The sequence below is a fragment of the Labrus mixtus genome, chromosome 4 (genome assembly GCF_963584025.1).
Source record: "Labrus mixtus chromosome 4, fLabMix1.1, whole genome shotgun sequence".
NCBI classification, from domain to species: domain Eukaryota; kingdom Metazoa; phylum Chordata; class Actinopteri; order Labriformes; family Labridae; genus Labrus; species Labrus mixtus.
The window spans coordinates 16,147,487-16,167,081 of record NC_083615.1 but is presented as its reverse complement, the minus strand read 5'-3'; the positions used below and the strand labels follow the sequence as shown (position 1 = coordinate 16,167,081).

Sequence of the window (19,595 nt, the reverse complement as noted above, 5' to 3'; positions counted from 1 at the left end):
TTAAGTTAGCTTAAAGCTTGTGTCAGCTGTTAGCTTTTACGTTTGCTCAGACTAGCATATATTTTTGTTAACACGTACATTTTTTAAACAGTACAGTTTCCTATACATTTTCCATATCAGGCATCGTGGTTGAGGCAGTATACTGTTTGTGGCAAACAGTGTATGGTAGCAGTATCAGTGAATCGTCTGCTATGCTTTATCCTAAGCCTCCATGAACAAACAGGTTTAACTCTACACATTAAATGTACTTTTATCTCACTGAAGTTAAGCATCTGTCCTTGGTATTACTGACTTAAGACATCTTCAGAGAAACTTGTAAGTAGATTGTTGAAAACGGCTTCATTATTGCACAATACGAAAAATGTGCTAGCTCACCAAATGTCAAACAGTAGCGGTTCACACCAGGCATTATCTGCTTCCCCATGGGGTCTTTCTGTCCAAGTACAAGGGCCCACTTTGAGCCAGCCCTCCTCCGTGTGTGGGATGGGAATGTCGGGTCCATGTCTCAGCACAGTCTGCTTCCAGCTTGTTCCCACCCAACAACCCATACAGTACCCATCGTGCTCTGCTCTCCTCTCCACATGACTGCTCTGTGGTGGGACTGTGACGCCATCTCCTCCTGTGAACACAGTCTCTAAGCTCAATGATAGGACGTGAGCAGCATGGCACCAGGGAGTCGCTGATGTCCACTGTATTTAAGGGCCAAAGTCCAGGGATATCTTCTGTAGTGGATGCTAAATTTAGTCAGTGAGTTAAAAGGCAAGAGAAGCATTAATAATTGGCAGCTTTTATGCACAGCCTTTAAAACATGAGGAATCTGTTACATGAAAAGACTCTCTTAAAAGAAGGATTTTAAAGTTCCAGCACAGCCCTTCTCACTTCGTCCTGAACTCTAGCACATTGCTTCAAGCTGGTTTTGGCCTCTTAAATTGGTAAGTGGCTTTGCTTGTTCCTCCTGAGTTCCTCTGTTTGATTTCTTCTGTTTTTCTGCAGTATAAATTCATTGCTTTTGGCGCAGTGTTGAATCGAAGCCATGGCGGTGTGGTATTTTGTTTTCTGTATTGTTTCTGTGGTTTTACTCAGAATCTGCATTCTGCTTCACCACATGATATTATAAAAAGGTCTGGAAAAGTATTTTTAACCAGTGATTTTTGCAGTTATGGAGAGCTCAGACAATGAGGTCAGCGTGTGATGAATACTTGGTTGTACATTAGCTTTCACGTAATGTTCTTTTTTACTAATTAGAGAGTCACATAGAAAACCAAAGCTGAAGCAAGACATTGGGGATTAAAGGAAGGATACCTCTGGCTCTCATATGTCCTCTAAATTTAGAAAGGTAGAATCTTGGGTGACGAGTTGATTTTATGGTTTTGGTTGAGCAAAATAAGGAATGTAGTTCAAGGTTCCTGGGTTGCATTTACCTTATTTTAATCTCAATTTATCAAAGTCTTCCATTGAGAAAGCAATTGATTCAATGAGAGCCATCAGCACCACAGACTGGTGCTGTTACGAGGCAGTCTTCGAGCTTTGTCTCTGTGCCCTGACACCTTACACATACAAATGTAAAAGATAGAATATCTTCTCAAATATTGCCCAATTTTGTGGTTTGTTTTTGCTTAGCTCAACTTAACACCTCAGCTGGATCTGTCGCTTTGAATGCACAGTTTGTAAAATCTGCCACCAGGGGGCTCTCAAGCACAAAAATAACAAAAGATGACGTCGAGGCTATCGGTGAATCATGGGAGTTCTCTCTGTACCCAAGTATAATTTACATGACGTTCTTATCACAGCAGCACATTCAGTAGCAGCTCCCACTTCCTGCAACGGTCTTTGACGTAACATCTGATGTTTCCTTGGCAACGATAAACATTTTCTGTCTGTCTTGGCGGCTCATCATGGCGGCCGGCCGCAACAAGACACGTCCCGTTACAACTATAAAATTGCGGATTTCTCTGGCTTTGATAACTTTTGAAAATATTTGAGGTAATGTAAGTACTCAACAAAAAATTATATAACATAATAACATAGGGTTAGTCATTTTTTAATTAATTTAGATATTTGAATGTAAACATTGTAATACAATTCGACATAAGGGCTGCATCTCAGAATTCGATTTTTATTATTATCTTCACATATAACAATTGATCTTTCTGGCCTACAAAATGTTTCAAAAGTCCTCTTTCCCACAGCTTCCCTGGTTTGAGGATGCTCTCCGATAATGGCAAATGTGTCTAATTTCTAAAAAGTTCTCTTTAAAGTTTAGTTTGCCCGGATGGTCTGTATGGTAGTTTGGTTTATTTTAGAATCTCTGTTGTGTAATCGTTAATCCCAAACTTAGCCAAATGTTGAGCTACACAGACAGAACATATAAAGAAAAAGTCAAGATGACTCATGTTGGATGTAGAAGTTGGCTTGATGAACTACACATCGACATCACATGAAACATATCGAGAAACTACGAGTGACAGAAATATGCACATAAGTTCACGCCAACATTTAAATCTCACTCTGAACACATGCAAAGAATGAACACAAGTGCTGCCATGAATCAGGAAGGCACAGCGTACTGATTTCCCTTACACACACAACTCACTGAGTGCTTGTTATTTTACCCGGCATGTGACATGAGGCCTGAGACAGAGGTGTCCTTTGTTAGGCTTTACCTACAACTCACACGTTCTCTGCAGCAACGGAGCGGGGAAACCCTCAGGGCCACTCGGGTTTCAGACCCAGACATGAAAAGAAATGTCCACCCCAGCAAGAAAATTAGCCAGGAACTCGTCAAAGTTGACCATCTGCTCGTATGGGAAACTCGTATATCTGAAGCACTTGTACTCGACCTGCACTAGGGCAGGTTTAAAGTGCAGTGCCTGCAGTGCCATGGAAGTACAGTCTGTTTTAAAACCAGGACTACCAAGACAGTCATTAGGATTAGTTTGCATTTTTCAGTATTTTAATTAATTTATTTATTTTTGGGCCTTCATTGGAGAGATAGGACAGTGGATCGAGTTGGAAATAAGGGAGATAGAGTGGGTAATTGACATGGGGGAAATGAGCCACAGGTCAGGTTTGAACCTGAGTCACCCACTTGGGGGACTACAGCCTCCATACATGGCACTAACCCCTGCGCCACCAGCGCATTCTCGATTGAAATACACATACAAACTATAGGACTTGCACTTTCAAACCCTAACGACAGCTGCATTAATTCTAAGATTTGAGATTAATAATTGAATTATATATAAATGGTTTACTATCTGCTCTTGTTGTTATAGAACTCCAACATTAGAAAATACCAATTTGGCTCTGTTTCCCACATTATGACAGCGTAACAGAGCTGAAGCTGTACAATCACTAAATCCATCCCAGGGGCTGTAAAGGAAACAGTCCTGGAAACAGCACTCAACCTGCTGTAAACTTTGACCTGTTGGTTAAAAAAAATAAAAAATCCTTTCCTATCCTCCTCATGCATCATTTGCAGTCTGTGGCCAGTCACGGCAGAACGACAGAGATCACTTTCAGCGCGATGGTCCTTAACGCGGCACTTAGCGACACACTCTAAGTGCTCAGGACTGAACGGCTTGATTGGACAACTCATCTTCATTTGTATGCTAATCTACACAGGAGTGTCGAGGCACATGTAATGGAATCTGCTGGATCTGTGTCTCGTTGGTGGTGACCCTTTGCTCAATTATGTCGACAAATCATCAATCAACCCCTCTATTGTAATAATCCAACAGTGTCATTATATCAGCCCTTCTTCTATGGTATTCTGTTGTGCTCCATTCTGAGTGTAAATGTGTCTTTTTCCCCCCCAAAAAAACAAGTGTGCTCCTTCCAGCCCCGCAGACTTCTGTGATCCTGGCACAGCAACGGTATAATTTTTGATTCGCTGCAATGCTTTCTCTGAAAATGGCCTTTAAGGAGCCATGCCAAGACTGCAGTTAAAAGACCCTCCTCACCCCCCCACCCCGCCCCGCCATCTCTTCCTCCTTTCCCTTTGCATTTTCTTTTTCCTATTTTCTCCTGCTTCTATTTTTTGTGTGTATCACTTTTACAAGTCAATCTCCTCACCAAGTCATCCGTCTTGGTTAATCAGTCACTCTCTTCCCCTGAGAATAATCGTATTTCCTCATCCAGCACACGTAGCTCCAGTGTTGCTCATTACAACGCAACCCGGTGAATTTCTGAGAATTGAAAAACAGACAGTCAAACAGACTCAGTGAATCCATAATGTGCTCTCCATCTCCAAACTCTACAGAACGAGCCAGTTGTTTTGTCAGCGTTGTCGAACACTGCGGCACTGGGAAAAAAAACAAAAAAAACAGGCCATCAAAGGAGTGACGTTTGTGTGCATCACACCTCCTGTTATTCTCCATTTTCTTTATTGTGAGTTCTCCTGTTTGTGTCTATCGATCCCGTAACACTCTGGCAGCGTTTAATATGAAGCAGGTCACCACAGCTGCAACCCGCTGCGTGACTCGGGGAGGTTGAGCGTGTTTGTGTGTGTGAGACGGAGACAGTCTCACTTTGTAACTACCTGCTAATTATACTGCACAGTAAACACAGAACGTGTAACCACACCACTGCAGGATATCATTAACTAAAAGGATTAGAGCGCGCTCGGGGCAGGAGGGCGTCCGTGGCTTCTCCCGGTTGAAAATGGACTAATCTAAATGGGATACATCAATAAAACGCTGGAATAAAGTTGCGGGCACTTAAGAGCGTCAGGCTCAAAGTAAGGAGGAGAGTCACTGGCTGGCAGCCGTCCAGTAAATTAGAAGATAAGAAATATTATTCTACTGGCACACCAGCAGCTTGCAGCTATTTAAAAACAGTGAGCTTTATTGATAATTGAATTACTTGGAGGAAAAAAAGACAAGACAAGAATAGAATGCTTGGAGGCGGATCAATAAGGTGATATTATGGAGGATAACGCTGCAGAGGCAAGCAACACAGAATGCAGTGTGTATGTGTGTGTGTGAGCATGCTGTATGCACTGTGTGTTGGATATTCATCTGTAAAAACAGATTTTGAACCAAAAAGTTGCACATAAAGAAATGATAGAATAAATTCTATAAAAGCTATATAAGTCAAAATTTAAAAACACAACATTTACAAAAGCTGGAATGGAAGTGCTGTACAGGTATACAGGTGTGTGCATGATTAAGGTTGAGTGAAAATATCTAAAAATATTAAATACTGTAACACACAGTGTAGTGTAAACAGGAAATACACAAATAATAATACACAATGAATGGGGGTGAATCCTCAATTAGGTCAGATCGTGTGCAGTGGGTCATGATGGGACATGTCCGTTACAAAGCTTTAGATCCATTATAGTGTCATCAAAATAACTCTCGGCTTTTGTGCAATCTCAGAATGTCCCACTGGTATAAAGGAAGCAGTTCACTTGTTAGGCTAAAAAAATGAATTAAAAGTGTGTCTTATACATATTTTACGGTACAATAAGCTAAAAATACATTCTGCTCTTGTTGATTGAAACCCGGACATTGCAGTGAAAATGTACAAGCTTTAGAACATGTGATGCACCAGGTGATCTTCAAGTGCACTCCTATGTCCTGTACTAGCAGTAACCTCCGGTGTTGAAAAAGGAATCCAATGAGGAAGTGCTAAAAACTGCGTTTCCTTGAGTGTCCTCCTGAGGCTGGCTCTAACGTCGAAAATAGACCTGCATCATATTTGGAACGGAGCAGCGCGTAGTGGCGCTGCTAGCACGCACCGGACACGGACTGCGGCGCTCGCTGTGGAAACATGAACAGTGACTAGAGTGGCAGCAAAGGGCAGCTTAGTGGGCGGCCCAGGAGTATGTGGAGATTGGCTGTAAAAGACGCTGAAGTCACATACCACACTCAAAAAGCATGTTTTTTACAGCAGAAATGAACATGTTTACAGACTGGTACCAAATACAGATGTTCGTCTGATGAATTAATGTCTGCATCCACACACTGTACTTTTTAACTGTAATCTGTTTTGATTTTAAAAACGATACGAGTTATGCATATTTAGGCTGACCTGATTGACAGGTGTAGCAGTTTGTCAGGAGGCTTATGATCCGCCTCAGATCCACCTCTCAGCCTGTTGCCAGTTTGAGAAAGCATTTCCAGCACGGTAACCGCTAACGACGGGCTTCCAAAGCCCCCTGCAGTAACCGATGGGTGACGTCACTCAGGCTTCATCGACTATTATTTACAGTCCATGGTCTTGACTGTAACCTTCATGTTTATGTTGTGCGTCTTGTGTTTCAGGTGCTGAGCTGAAGTAGAAATGGCCTCGGACAGAATGGCGACTCCTCAGAGCAGCTCCAGACAGAGCAGCTCGCTCTCTTCATCCCCCATGAGGTACGCAGCTGCTCAGTCCAACCGTCATCATCGGCCATTCTTATACTAAAAAAAAATTAAAAATAATATCCTAAGATTGGTTGACATAAGTCTTGATGATCTGGGTAAAAGTTGGCAGTAAAAACAAATAGGCAAGTTAAGTTCAGATACCTGAAATCACATCACACACATGTAGAAACACAAAAAAATCAATAACACCCGTGATAGAAATAACCACATTCTGACCACATGAAGTGTACTGTGGCCTCTATCTCAGTCTGATAATGAGCTGTAATGGTGTCAGTGGTGTGACAGACACTGGTATCTGAGCCGCTCATAGATTAAGGTGACGGGGTCTAGCTTTGTCATTAGACGGCCTCTGTGGTCTGTGAGGAGATGAATTTATCTCTGACATGTTTTTGTAACAGATTGTGGGCTGCTGTTTTGAGTTGGAAACAGAAAAATTGATTTACACGCTTATGCATCTGCATTATCATGACACGTTTTAGGAATTACTACAGGTGCTGTTAACCAGGAATGTCTCAGTACCTGCTCAGCAGAATTTGTGATATTTTCTCTGTTTGACCAGCACTGGCTCTATTATTGTCCTAACTACGATTTCAGTTACGCTACACCGTGGCTGGTTAGATTATATTGTTTCCAATCAAAGTCTCAGTCCCTTTCTTCGTGGCAGCCTAATGTTAGCTCTGTTTGGTCTTCTTAAAATCTCAGTCTTAGAGTTTTTTTTGGCTGCCCTCTGTAGCTTCAAATGGTGATAAATAAATTCAGTCGGGAGTGACTTAGTTAAGAATGAACAATTATTTATTCAACAATTTAGGAAATAAATGTGCAAAGTCTTTGGGGATTAGACTCCATCATGAAGACTTCATGTACTCGATGAGGTAATGAGGCCGACAGCAGGATAGGATACCCCTCTTTGGAGTGTAGACCCTGGTGGTGGTGGTGGTAGAAGAAGAATGCAGGATGTGTTGAGGAGTGGGTTTCTGAGGCTGAGCTGGACTGGAGCTGACCGGGTCAAAGGAGGGTCACAGCGATCGCACTGAAATGACAAACTGACTGAGGAAGAGAGAGAACAGGTGTTAAAATTATGATGATGATTGGTTGAGAGAGGTTGTGGCAGGATTATTACTTGTAAACGCCCCAAATCAGCTGATCACCAGAGCAGGGAGACGGAGGAAGTGGTAGAGAGGGAGGGGCTAAGTTCAATGAAGAAAATGAATAAATGTGTGAGAGAATGTAACCTGTCTTCCTGCTTGAACGTACGCTGAGCTCCATGACACTAAATGTTAAAAAAGTTAAATACAGTTTTAAACCCATAATAAATGTTTTCATCAGACTTGAATTATTTGCACGATCGACAACACCGGGCCTCATCTGTAACTCAGGCTTAATAAACTTCAGATGATGTTCAGAGTTGTGTGGCAGGTTTCTATGGACTGACATCGGAGAAGCTGCAGATGGAAATTTCATCCTCTCCTCCTTCATATCTGTCCTGGGGAAATATTGACCAGCTGATGTTTGTTTGTTCATCATCTTCAAACCAATAAATCACTCTCAGTCAGGATCCTAAATCCACAAAGATTCAGCCGATAGAAAGAGGTGTAAAGGTCAAAACCTTAGTGACAATGCAAATACACATCCTTAAACACACACAAACCCTCTCTTCGCTCACACACACGAGCTGAAAACGTCTGTCCTGATTTTAATTGCATATCTGAGGTGCACATCGGCACACAGACGTCAGCGGCTGAAACCAAATAATCCAGTTGGACACTGAAGCAAAAACAGAGAAAAGTTGTTTCAATACCTGCCAGCTGACCAACACATGAGCATCAAACCATCAACTAAACAGCTTTCATCTCCAGCTCGTTCATGATACAATCGGTAACATTCAGTTTGTTTTTGCTTCAATTGACCACCTCCTTCTTTTCTCGTGTTTTATAACGTCAAGCCAAAGAAAACCAATCAAAGCCAAAACCAAAGCCCCTGTTGTGTGTTTTCAGAAACATCATGGATATCAATCTTCAAATAAACGAAAACCACTAAAGTCTTTTTCTGCAGATCTGAAAGACAAACTTGCTACCAGCGCCGTGATGAATGTGTTTGTTGTGAAGTGCAAAGTGTCACACGCTGGTGAGGCCTCTTCATCAGCTGCTTTGGTTGGAGTCTATTTCAGTCATCGATAATACATTTGAATGTACATCTTCTGACAGTCGTGTGTTTACGAATGCTTACACAGTGCCGCAGAAGATGTGTAATGAACGCCCTTCAATATCAAATCAGTGCAGCTGTCACGAAATACACAGCCTACCACACACACACACACACACACACACACACACACACACACACACACACACACCCACACACACACACACACACACACACACACACACACACACACACACACACACACACACACACACACACACACACAAACAAACCTTGCTGTCTTTGTCTGTCTGTCCCTCACACGCTCTCTCAAACATAGATCCTATTTGTTCAGCGCATGGCTCAGTAACAGTCAGTAAGTCGGCTGATGAAAGGAGCCAAATGACTGCATTGTATTAGAATAAATTGCAAACACAGATGGAGCGCACACACATGCTTTTAGATGACAAACATCTACACAACAGGACCGGCGCTCTGCACGGAGCGGTTTATCTGGACGATCGGGGGCCTCAGGTTACAGTCTGAAAGAGGCTGGGTCATTACTGAGCTGCTTATCCAAGTTTCTGTTCGTCATGCGTTGTTGCGGTGTGTTTTTCTATTCTTTTTATGTTATTGATTTGAGTGTGCAGCTCCGTGCAGGGTTGTGTGAAGTTGCATAAGTGTGAGTTAGCTCATGCAGGAGAAAAACACAGAATGTGGGAAAAAGGCATAAAGTGAGAGAGCAGTCTGCTACAGATGTTTTAAGACTCAGACTTAAAGGCCCAGAGAATCCAAAGTATTGACCTGTCAATCCAGGAAGTAATTACATCTCAATCACAACAAACGTAGCAAAGCCCCGTGCATTCAGACCAGCTGCCATTTTGTCTAATGAACGCTTTTCTACAAATTTGACTAATCAACCAAAGGTTCCAAAGTGTTTTTATTGTTGTTGTCGTTTGCAATACCCACCAATAAAAGCAGTCAAAAAACTGCAATTCAGGGGCGCTGGTAGCCTAGAGGATAGTGTGCGTGCCCCATGTACAGAGGGTGTAGTCCTCCAAGCGGGCGGCTCCGGTTTGAATCCGACCTTTGGCTCATTTCCAGCATTTCGTTCCCCACTCTCTCCCTCAGATATCCGACTTTATCCACTGTTCTAGCTCTACCAAAAAAGGCATTGAAAGCCCCACCCTCCCAAAAAAAACCCAACAACAATCGACCTAAATTGATGCACGTTCCACATGATACGCAAAATAAATAAGCAAAAACAGCAGCAACTCTATGAAGCCATGGCAAAAGCCCTACAGCTTCAAGAAACATTAGTTACTATCAGTCACTTTTCACTGTCCTATCCACAAAATCAAGCTTTTTGGGTCACAACAATCCCCCAAATAGGGCACTTTTGAGTGTCAGATTAATGTCTTGCACAAACTGCGATAGGTACATTTTTGTGAACAGATGTGTGCATGCAGGCGTGTGAGTCAAAAAGAGAACAAACGACAGAGAATTAATTCAGAATCAGTCAGACTGAGAGACAGAGCAAATAAAAAACAGAGTGTTCTGCTTTAGGTGAGTCTGGCTCTTGGCTAAACATTAGAGGCCGTCTGAAACATCTGGAAGTCAGATGTCTGCCTCTGCTGCCGGGATTCAGCTGTATACCCGTCAGAGGCCACGTTATCCCCTTACCAGGCGCTACTTCGGGAGGAGCGCAGACTCGACCTTCGCCCGCAAAAATCAAGGCGTGACCTACACATCCAAAAGTACCATTAGGCATATGCTTTCACCATTTGCTGAGCTCATCCGTCGCCTCTTTACACGGTGAGGCAGCGATTTGTTCCTCCCCAGTGCAGCTGTAGCCTCGGTTTGTTCAGAGAGTTCTGCTTGGAGACATTCTGGTTTTCAGGCTGTAAGAATTCTTTAACATCCTATTTGGTCTCTTTGAATATCTGCCTCCATATTTATTACTTTGTGGGACAACAGTGTCCTTGTTTCCTCCGTCATTGGGAGCCAAAGCCACAATGGTCTGCTCCTCAAAATCTTGCAGCTCACTCTGCCCACTTTTCCATTCACTGTGCAGCTCTGGACTGCGGTTCTTTTGTGGTATCCGACTCAAATTTCCATTTCTTCATAAGTGACATCAGGCGTCAGACTGTGATATCCATGAAAACCAGACGTTGGACAACAGTGGAGGCCTTCGTCCTGCTTACATCTTGCTGAATGACTTTCATAACAGACAACTGTGATGGGAATAAACTGAGCAGAGTCAGATCCAGAAACATTACGAATGAGCTAACACATGTTGCCGTGTTTCTTTTCCAAAAAAAAAGCATGGTGGCGTGCCGATGATACTCTCATGAAGTCTGTGGACAATTGAGAATTGGACAGACGATGTGTTAAAACATTTAGTCAGGGCTTTAATCCAAAACTCCTCCAAGTACTGATCCTCAGAGCCTTACAGTCTCCAATCTGATCAGAAAGTGTTTGTTTTGTGGACACATATTGTGATCATTTGTAGATTTTTTCTTGTTACTTTATTACAGAGACTTTTTTTCTCCATTTTCTTATTGTGGAACATTTGAGCCAAGAGTCAGAATTTAAAGTAAAACAAAGCTGGTTTATTGGATGGGTTAACACGTGACTCAGCCTCGGAGACTAGAGTTTGAGACAAAAAGTCAACATTGATTCATTTACTCACTGTAAAATCAGGAACATGTCTCACTGGTGAAGAAGACAGTCTGTTTTGGGGGTTTTCACAGAGGTTGGTTCTCAACTCATCTAGCCTCAGGACCCATCACAAACTCCTCCCTGGAAAATATTGACCCTTATTTCAGATATTTTTCAACCAATCAGATTTATTTAATGCAAAATTGTGCAGTTTTGTAGCTCAGACGATGCAAAATATTTGACGGAAGCTGCAAACTGAACAAAACAAACGTGTTTAAAAAGCGCTTGACAAACTGTTTGACACCCACTGAAAACAGCTCCGCTACCCACCTTTAGATCCCGACCCACCAGTTGAGAACCACTGGTTTAAACTGTCTTCCTATGTGACGACTATCCTGCATTCAGCAAAGTCCACAACATGCAGTCTCTGTGCAGGCCTTTCTACTCCCATCTGTTTTTGTTTTTTTAGAGTTTGCAATCCTGCTAGCTACCTGTATGGTAGTAGAGCTCTCAGCCTAAGGTAACATACTAGATGTGAAGTACGGAGACCACAGCCCGCGACAAATTTAGAGTTTACAAATCTAGAGATGCTCTGTCCACCTTTGCCTGTCACTTTAATTGAGGAGTCTTTTCGGGTGGAGTTCACACCACAATGATACCAACTAAAAACAAGTTCCAGACATGGACTGCAAATATTTTTTTTTCTGCTGACAACATGTCAACACCCCTGCACTTTAACTTACGTATCACTGATTGAACAGCTCTGGACTGCTCCCTATGTCAATGCTGTCCATTTACAACTCTGTTATTTCACATTTACATTTATCTACAGCAAAGTATGTTGTATTTAATATTTTCATATTTAAAACTAGTAATGCTAAGTTAAATCCTGGTTGTATATATTCACATTCTTAGTTTTGATATTTTTAGTGCTTATTTACTTTGTATTTAATATTATATTATGTTTAGATTTGCTAATATTGTGTGTTTGGATAACCTGCTGCTGTAACGCCACAATTTCCCAGTTTGGGATCAATAGAGTAATTCTATTCTATTCTATTCTATTATTAATGGACGAAGCTTGGGTGATGTCACCCATCTGTTACGGGAGCAGCCGCCATGCTGGAAATCCTGTCTCAGCCTAACTTTAAGTCAACCTAAGGACAGTCTGAGAGCTGGAGCTGAGGCGGGTTTTAAGCCCACTAACAAACCGTCACATCGCGCCCACCTGTCAAAAAATAATCCCCGTACAGTGTGTGCCAGTGATGACAACAAGTAATCAGACCTATTTAGTTTTTTATACCAGGGTGTAAACGTGTTTATTTTTTGGCTGTGGTGTGTTTGTGACTACCGGGGCTCCTGGAGCCAGCCTCAAGTGGACACTCGACGAACTGCAGGACCTTGCACTTCCGCATTGGCTTCATTTTTTCAAGACTGGAGGTTGCCGCTTGGTTCCAGAGTTCAAACTTTTAAACACAGCGCCTTCTCCGTAGCCGTGTAATCTAGCAATATGCAGTTCCTCTGAAACAAACAGTACAAAGTGTTTCAGCATTATCACATTAAGATCTATAACCAATACATGCTCAAGGTAAGCATGGAGCTAATAATCTGCATTTTAAGAAGTGTTAATGTCACACATGCTCTTCATACCAGACTGACTGAGCGACTCAGAGCTTCACCTTAATTGAAAACATCGGTAGGAAACCATAATTCCAACGGTTGACCGAGGAGAAGCCAACATTACTCAACCTGTGCTCATGAGCTATCAAGTGTTTTACATACACTCATAGCCTCTAGAAAAACATGACACAGGTCTAGTAATGTCCAGCCACCCCTGAAGAACAAACTACTTTCTGCTGTTCAATAAGCGCCCAACGTGAGTGACAACAGGTGCTCCATGAAGGTTTCAGAGCTGCCTGTCTGCTGCTAACTAACTAACCTGAAACACCCGACATGAAGCTAGTAGAGATGTGTCTGTCCCTCGTTTATTTCCCTTATCTTCATGATGTGATTAGCAAACAACCCACTGACAGCACACGCTAAGAGATTAATGCTCACAGTGTTTTTCATGCGGATGCTGTTGCTGTTTTTAGCCTCAAACAATCTGACTCACACCCTGTGATGGAATTCTGTCAGAGGTCCGTGTTTGTGCTTGTTTCTGTCTTTCTTTCTTTGTGTGGTGAAGGTTTCCCTCAGAGTGAAAAGGCTGTCAGCAGATGATTCAATCTTTAAAGCAGCCGGATGTGAATGAGTGTTGGTTTTGGAATTGAACAAGGTAACTGTTTGGTTCATTTGAGGGTCATTTTACGCCTGGAATTGCATCAGAAAGTCTTTATACGAGGGCTCGACCAATATGAGAGTTTTGGGGCCGATAAAGATACCGATTTATCGACCGATATCTTTCTTATGAAATCTGTAGAGATAGATAAATATAAATATACACATTTATTGAATTGGTCCCTCAAACACAGTTATCAAACACTTGTGGAAAAGATTTATAAGGAAGACAAGATGGTCACTCAGCTGGAAATGTAATCACTGCTCGACACTCTGGAGGGTGATGATGCTCGTTGTTATCCATATCGCACACTCTGTGGGTGAAAGAGAACTGGTAGTTTACTACAATGAAACTGAAATTAAATGCTATCTGACCGGTCAATGAATCTAGTAATATCGGTGTATATCTGCGATAAAATAGCTGATACCGATAGTCACTGGATAAGCTAATATCGGCCGATATTATCGGCTGGCCGATGAATTGGTCGGGCACTAATTTATACCATTTGCTTTGGAGGATAACTGAATATCGATGTTGTGTGATGAGTCACTGCATTTACCAGCATGTAAGAACTTGCATTTAAGGTGTTCAAAGACAAATAAAGTGTTAGGGAGACAGTTTCATTGCTTCAACCCAGGTGATGGAAAATGTGTAGGTCTAAACCATAGTCTATGATTGCAACACTCAAACTGTTACATTATTGTCCTACATAACCAAACCGATCTTGACTTTATGCTATACCTGCTTCAAATAAGGTCTGGCTGAACTTGTCGTTATTCCCCCTTAAGGCCAGGAGCACACTGATCTCTGAGCCATACAACTGATTTTGAAGATCATTACATAAATGCTTAAATATAGCCCTTAACCAAACCTAATCTTAACCGTAAAAAACAATTTCTCACACACAGACAGACTGACTCTGGAGTCCCCAACCTCTCTGTTTCATAAATGTGGGTTTGAATCAGAGGGACGATTACTGAGCAGAAACCTCTCAGTGACTCATCCAGCAGAACAACTCCATGTCTCATAAAAAGTTACAACAAAAAAGTGAATCATCTAAAAGCTGAAGTTAACACTTTCTCCTGAAGTGTAACAGGAAGAGGGAGCTCACAGTGACTTTAGCTCAGCAGCAAGATTCAGGACATGAGTTCTGCATGTTTGACCACAAAGCAATTCTTCAAATTGAGCAGTTTTAAAGTTTTTACTTAATGCAGCCTTATGTGGGTTATAAGCAAAGTTGCATATTTATTTTAAAGCTGCTGACGTTTTATATTTTGGATTTCGTCAACAAATCCTGTGAGAAGATAAAAACCCAACAATGTGTCGCCTCATCTCTCAACATTTTCTGTCTTCCCTCTCATGTCTGTGACACCCAAAGTTCCTGCACAACATAAAGTTTTATTTTATTGACATCTGTGTCGAATCAAACTCTCAGTTATGTAAAAGAACCACAGATTTGCTTCAAAAATAACGCAGCCTTTACATGATTTACACGTCGGTTCAGGTCAGTATTACAGTGAACCTAAATAACACTGTCTCTTACGACCATAACATAAACACTTGTACATAAGTCAGCATGATAATAACTATCTATAACGACAGAATCTGTGTTTAAATTGGTTTAAATTGATGTTTATTTTAACTTTATAGATTGACCCATGTCCCATCTGTTAACATGGAGGACCTTTACTGCAGCTAGTCAGCAGGGGGAGCGCTAAATATTTGGCTTCACTCGTAGACAGCTGTTTCGCTGTCCATCTTAATACAGGTCGGTGCATAAAAAGGAGAGAGCTTTACATAAAGCTCCTGTGAGGATTTTTTTGTTCAGTGTGGATTTTGTGGAGTGTGTCCCCTGTGGACAAAGTGGGACGATGAATCTCTGCTGACTTTGTCTTGTATATATGTTCGTTTTTCAAGAGAAATGTCCTCTGTCTTTAGTTTGAATGTCTGCTGTGCCACTCACAATGAACCTTTGGTGATGTAGGTTTTTTTTAAAGGATGTCGTTCCTGCAGTGTACTGGTAGTTACCTCTGACTCCTACTTAAATCAGGTGGGACAGACATTTACCTTTACAGAAATATATTCTCTCTGATGCTCTCGGTTTACTTTAATACTTAAACAGCAAAAAAGGAGCACACTCGACAGTAAACACGATTCCAGGTGCACGACCGCAACAAGACTAAAAGAGACACAAAAGTCGGCGCACAAATGTCCTTTTAGTTTCCTTTAACTGGGTTGGAAATAGCAACACAACATATCGAAGTATCGCTTGTGCGTTCGTAGTGTTGCTATTTTTTACCCGGATAAGGACAGTGGAAGGACATTTGTGTGCCGACCTTTCTGTCTCTTTTTAATTTAATACTTCAAATAAAAAATAAAGAATACATTTCAGTTTTTCTTTTTTTCAAGCAGCTAATAACTCCTCACAGGAGCTTAAATACACTTTCACACTCCGTACAATAATCGTGCTGAAACCTTGGAACACTTTAAAAAAAGTATTTCTTCTCTAAAGCAGCTTGTGCTTCTGTTGCCGCTGTTGTTCAGTCTCCTGTCAGCCGCCCGTCCTTTGAAAGCGTGGTGCTTCATCTCCGCATGGATCCCGTCTGCGATAATAGAGCCGCTCGCGTCTGACCCTCTCTTGGCCCTGCATGTAAATATTTGTCATTCCCTGTGAGCTGAAGAGCACCGCTTCCCCTCCTTTGGAAAACAAACCTATTATTATCATCCCCCCCCCCCCCCCACCGTGCGGTGAAAGGGAAGGTTTGGTGGTTTGATGGGCGTGTAAATCAAAACCAGTTCATCCTCATATATGATGTCGTTATATAACTGTGGATAACGGTCTGAAATTGTCCCATCTGGTTGAATTCTGCATACGGCTGCAGAACGACTGTACCTTTTTTAGATCCAATTGGTTGTTTGTTTTTTCTGACTCAGTCACTTCTGCACTTTAAAGAAACACGATAGCTGCATAAGATCACGGACATTTCTGGACATTTCCTGCGAGACTTCATTGGGTGAAATGTGTCAGAAGATAATGCCAATTAAAAATGGAGAGCTCTATTCATGTCCTCTTCATCCGTGACAGAGACCGAGCTCTTTGTGGCTCACTTGACTCACTTAATCTGAGTCACCGTGTTATTCTCAACTGTGTGATTAATCCCCAACAAGGCACGCTGTTACTGATGGTTTTTAAATGTGAGAAAGAGAAGTTTGATTATATTTTATTTCTTAGGAACATTCAGGACATGTAAACTACTTTAATCATTGCGATTTAAATTCAATCTCATATTTCATCCATTTGTACGACATCACAGTGATCAGTAAAAAGCCATTTAGCCCACTTAGCAGAACAACCTTCATATTAATCAAAGCTACATAATGTGACAATGTGCAGTTCATTTTAAAACTCAACATTTACAGCTTATTACATCTTCATCCTTTTCCCAGATTGAGGGAGATTTATTTGCTGGAGCAGGTTTTAAACAGTGAGCCTCCGCGCTCTGCTACCTACAGATTTGAATACTTCTGAATTTTTATTCCACCTCCTCGTCTGACAGATGATCGACAATTTATTTACATATTTCTGTACATGTACAGTGTGTGAGTCTGAGTGAGTGTGTGTATTCGGGCTCTCTAATCCACAACTTTCTGTTTCAGGAAAAGGTGTGTTTTGACAAAACGATTTTAGCTAGCTCAAACTTTTGGATCATCATCAGTAGCCTCCGCGCTGCCTTCTGTCACAAAGCACGTTTAGCACCAATTGTATCTCCCATGTGGCAAAAGGAGGAGGCAAAAACGAGGAACGAAAAGTTTAAGTTATTCGATTTGATGACTGATTTCTTTGCATTTTGCACGTTTTGACAAATGATTCTTCGATATGATAAAAGTTACAGCTGAAGAAAGCTTTAAGGCATGTGACATAAATGTGTTCCTCTGGGTTTCAAGTTCTTGCACCCAGAAAAAACACACCATTAATTGATTTTCCATGCTGTCTTTTTCCATTTTTGTGTTTTACTTGGTGTAAGGATATCTGTGTGGGGATCAGTTTAGAGGCATTACTTGTTTGCTTGCTGTATTTTTTTTCTTTCTCATGTCTTAATGAGACCTTTCTCTGACCTTCACAAAAGCTCCACATTGATTCTTTTCATTAAACAGCTCCCCTCCTCGTGGTTTGATAGTGGATTAAAAAAAATGGAGTTGTGGTTTTCTAATGATTCAAACACCTTCCTTCAAGATGTTTACGTGATGAAGTTCGCTGTTGCTGGTCAATTTCTAAATCTTTGTTTGGAGTGTACACATGACCTTAAAGCCGCTCTTAAATCAGAAAAAAACAATCTTCAATCCCAAAGCAATATCCTATTGCTCCAGTGTGCTGCCATCTTGCTAAAAAACAATACAAGAAAATCCAGGAGGGAAATATCCAGCTTCATTTGAGACCCCCTCCATGTGTGGACTTAAAGGAGTCTGTATCTATTGGCGGCTCCTCTTTTAGGGAGCTTTCACGAACAGGTTGCTGAACTCTAGATTTCCCCCTTAAGTCTGCGTTCATTAGAGGGTCAGTCCTGCGGGAGATTGGAGTCTGGGGGGGAAGGGGGGGTTGTTTGCTCAGTTTAGCATGTTGTTAAAGTGGTCCTCCATTCTGCAGGAAAATTACAATGTTTACTTTAAGTACACAACATTGATTTTAGGAAGAATGTGGTCTTGCCTCGCTCTCAGAGCACTCTGGTCTCGGGTATGTCTTGGTCTCAGTTAGTGTGGTCTTGACTGCAGTCGATGTGCACGCAGGTTACCATGTCCTGGACACTGAAGCTTCAGTGTTTAGCCAGCTCTGCTTCGGTCTTAAAAAGTTTTTTAACACCTGTTGGTTTGACCTGATAACTGCTCTCATATCTGGAAAACCGAGGGGTGTCCATAACGGCCGTGTGGGGGTGCCTTAATACTGCCTACCTTCTCTGGTCCAAAGAAATCCAGATCATTCAGGACCAGAATCTAAAATTAGAAAGAGGACATACTGGACTTACTGATTGCTCCTTTAAAGTTTAAATCCATATCTTTTGTTTTACTTGGTTATCTACATACTCAGGTCTCTGCTGCTGTTAGATTTAAATAATCTTTTAAGTGAATTAACAAAGTCAGGCTTTTTTTATCGTTTGGTTTCTTTCTCCCACAGTACCCGCATGCAGTCCCTCCAGGTTGACTCGGTCCAGCGCTGGATGGAGGATCTCCGCCACATGACGGAGGTGGAGTGTATGTGCGTCCTCCAGGCCAAACCCATCGGGGTGGAGGAGGACGCCCAGCAGGGAGAGCTGATCGTGTCCTCGGGCGTCGGTGCAGGCGACCACGTGGCCAGGAACAACCTGCAGACACTCCTACGTCGAGCGCTTGTGGTCAGCACGGAGCTCGGGAAGATGTTCCAGCGGCTGGAGAAAGGTCGCTGGCAGAGGGTCCACAGCACCGCCGTGAGGGCCAACTGTCACGTGCGCTCACTGGTGCATGAGTACGGCGCCGCGCGGAGTACACCACCTGAGATGCAGAAGGTGAAAGTCTGATGTCCTTTTAAAGAATCCTAATTGAAAGTAGGACGCTTCAAAGGAAGTCAGGCACTGAAGTTTCAAAATAAGGCCCTAAGACACACCAATTAATGTCATGGACGTCGGGTGGTAGTAGTGCCAGATCAGTCATCTATTTTATTTTGAAAAGCAATTTCACACATGCGAGCAAAATGAACTAAATCGTGATTAACTATTGAAATTGAATGAATTGTTTGACAGCCCTAACATAAACCTTTGGAGAGTTTTTAGATTGAAACTGAGTGCAACTCAATTCAAAGAAGAACATTTTTCTGCTGTCACGGCAAACACAACCCTGGGATTTTTACTACGTCTAGGGCTTCCAGGCGTCTGCTGCCTGCGGCATAATTGTTTGTGGCTGCCAACTAAGGTAAGGGAGACGGACCTTACCTGTTGCAGTCTCAACTCAGCGCGACGATGCGTCACTCTCTGGACCAGCTCACTCTGCTCGGTTCAAACCAACGCTTTCCTCCGTTGGATGACAGTTCATTATTTAACAAAACACGCTACAATAACTCAAAGACTTAATTACAAAGAACACGGGAAGGCATCGACAGTCTCTCGTACAACTCC

The 19,595-nt window shown here is 42.1% G+C and overlaps 1 protein-coding gene across 2 annotated transcripts in view; it reads left to right on the top strand.

Moving 5' to 3' along the window:
* The window catches only part of LOC132972907 (protein inscuteable homolog), a 56,074-nt gene that overhangs the window by 14,402 nt on the left and 22,077 nt on the right, over nt 1–19,595 (top strand). The window contains exons 1-3 of one of the 2 annotated variants that reach the window (XM_061036051.1): nt 643–932; nt 6,270–6,362; nt 18,623–18,989. In XM_061036051.1, the coding sequence (XP_060892034.1) occupies nt 6,289–6,362; nt 18,623–18,989 (441 nt within the window). In that variant the 5' untranslated portion in view covers nt 643–932; nt 6,270–6,288. Of the gene's footprint in view, nt 1–642; nt 933–6,269; nt 6,363–18,622; nt 18,990–19,595 lie in introns of those variants that run through there. The other variant, XM_061036050.1, reaches the window with a different exon arrangement.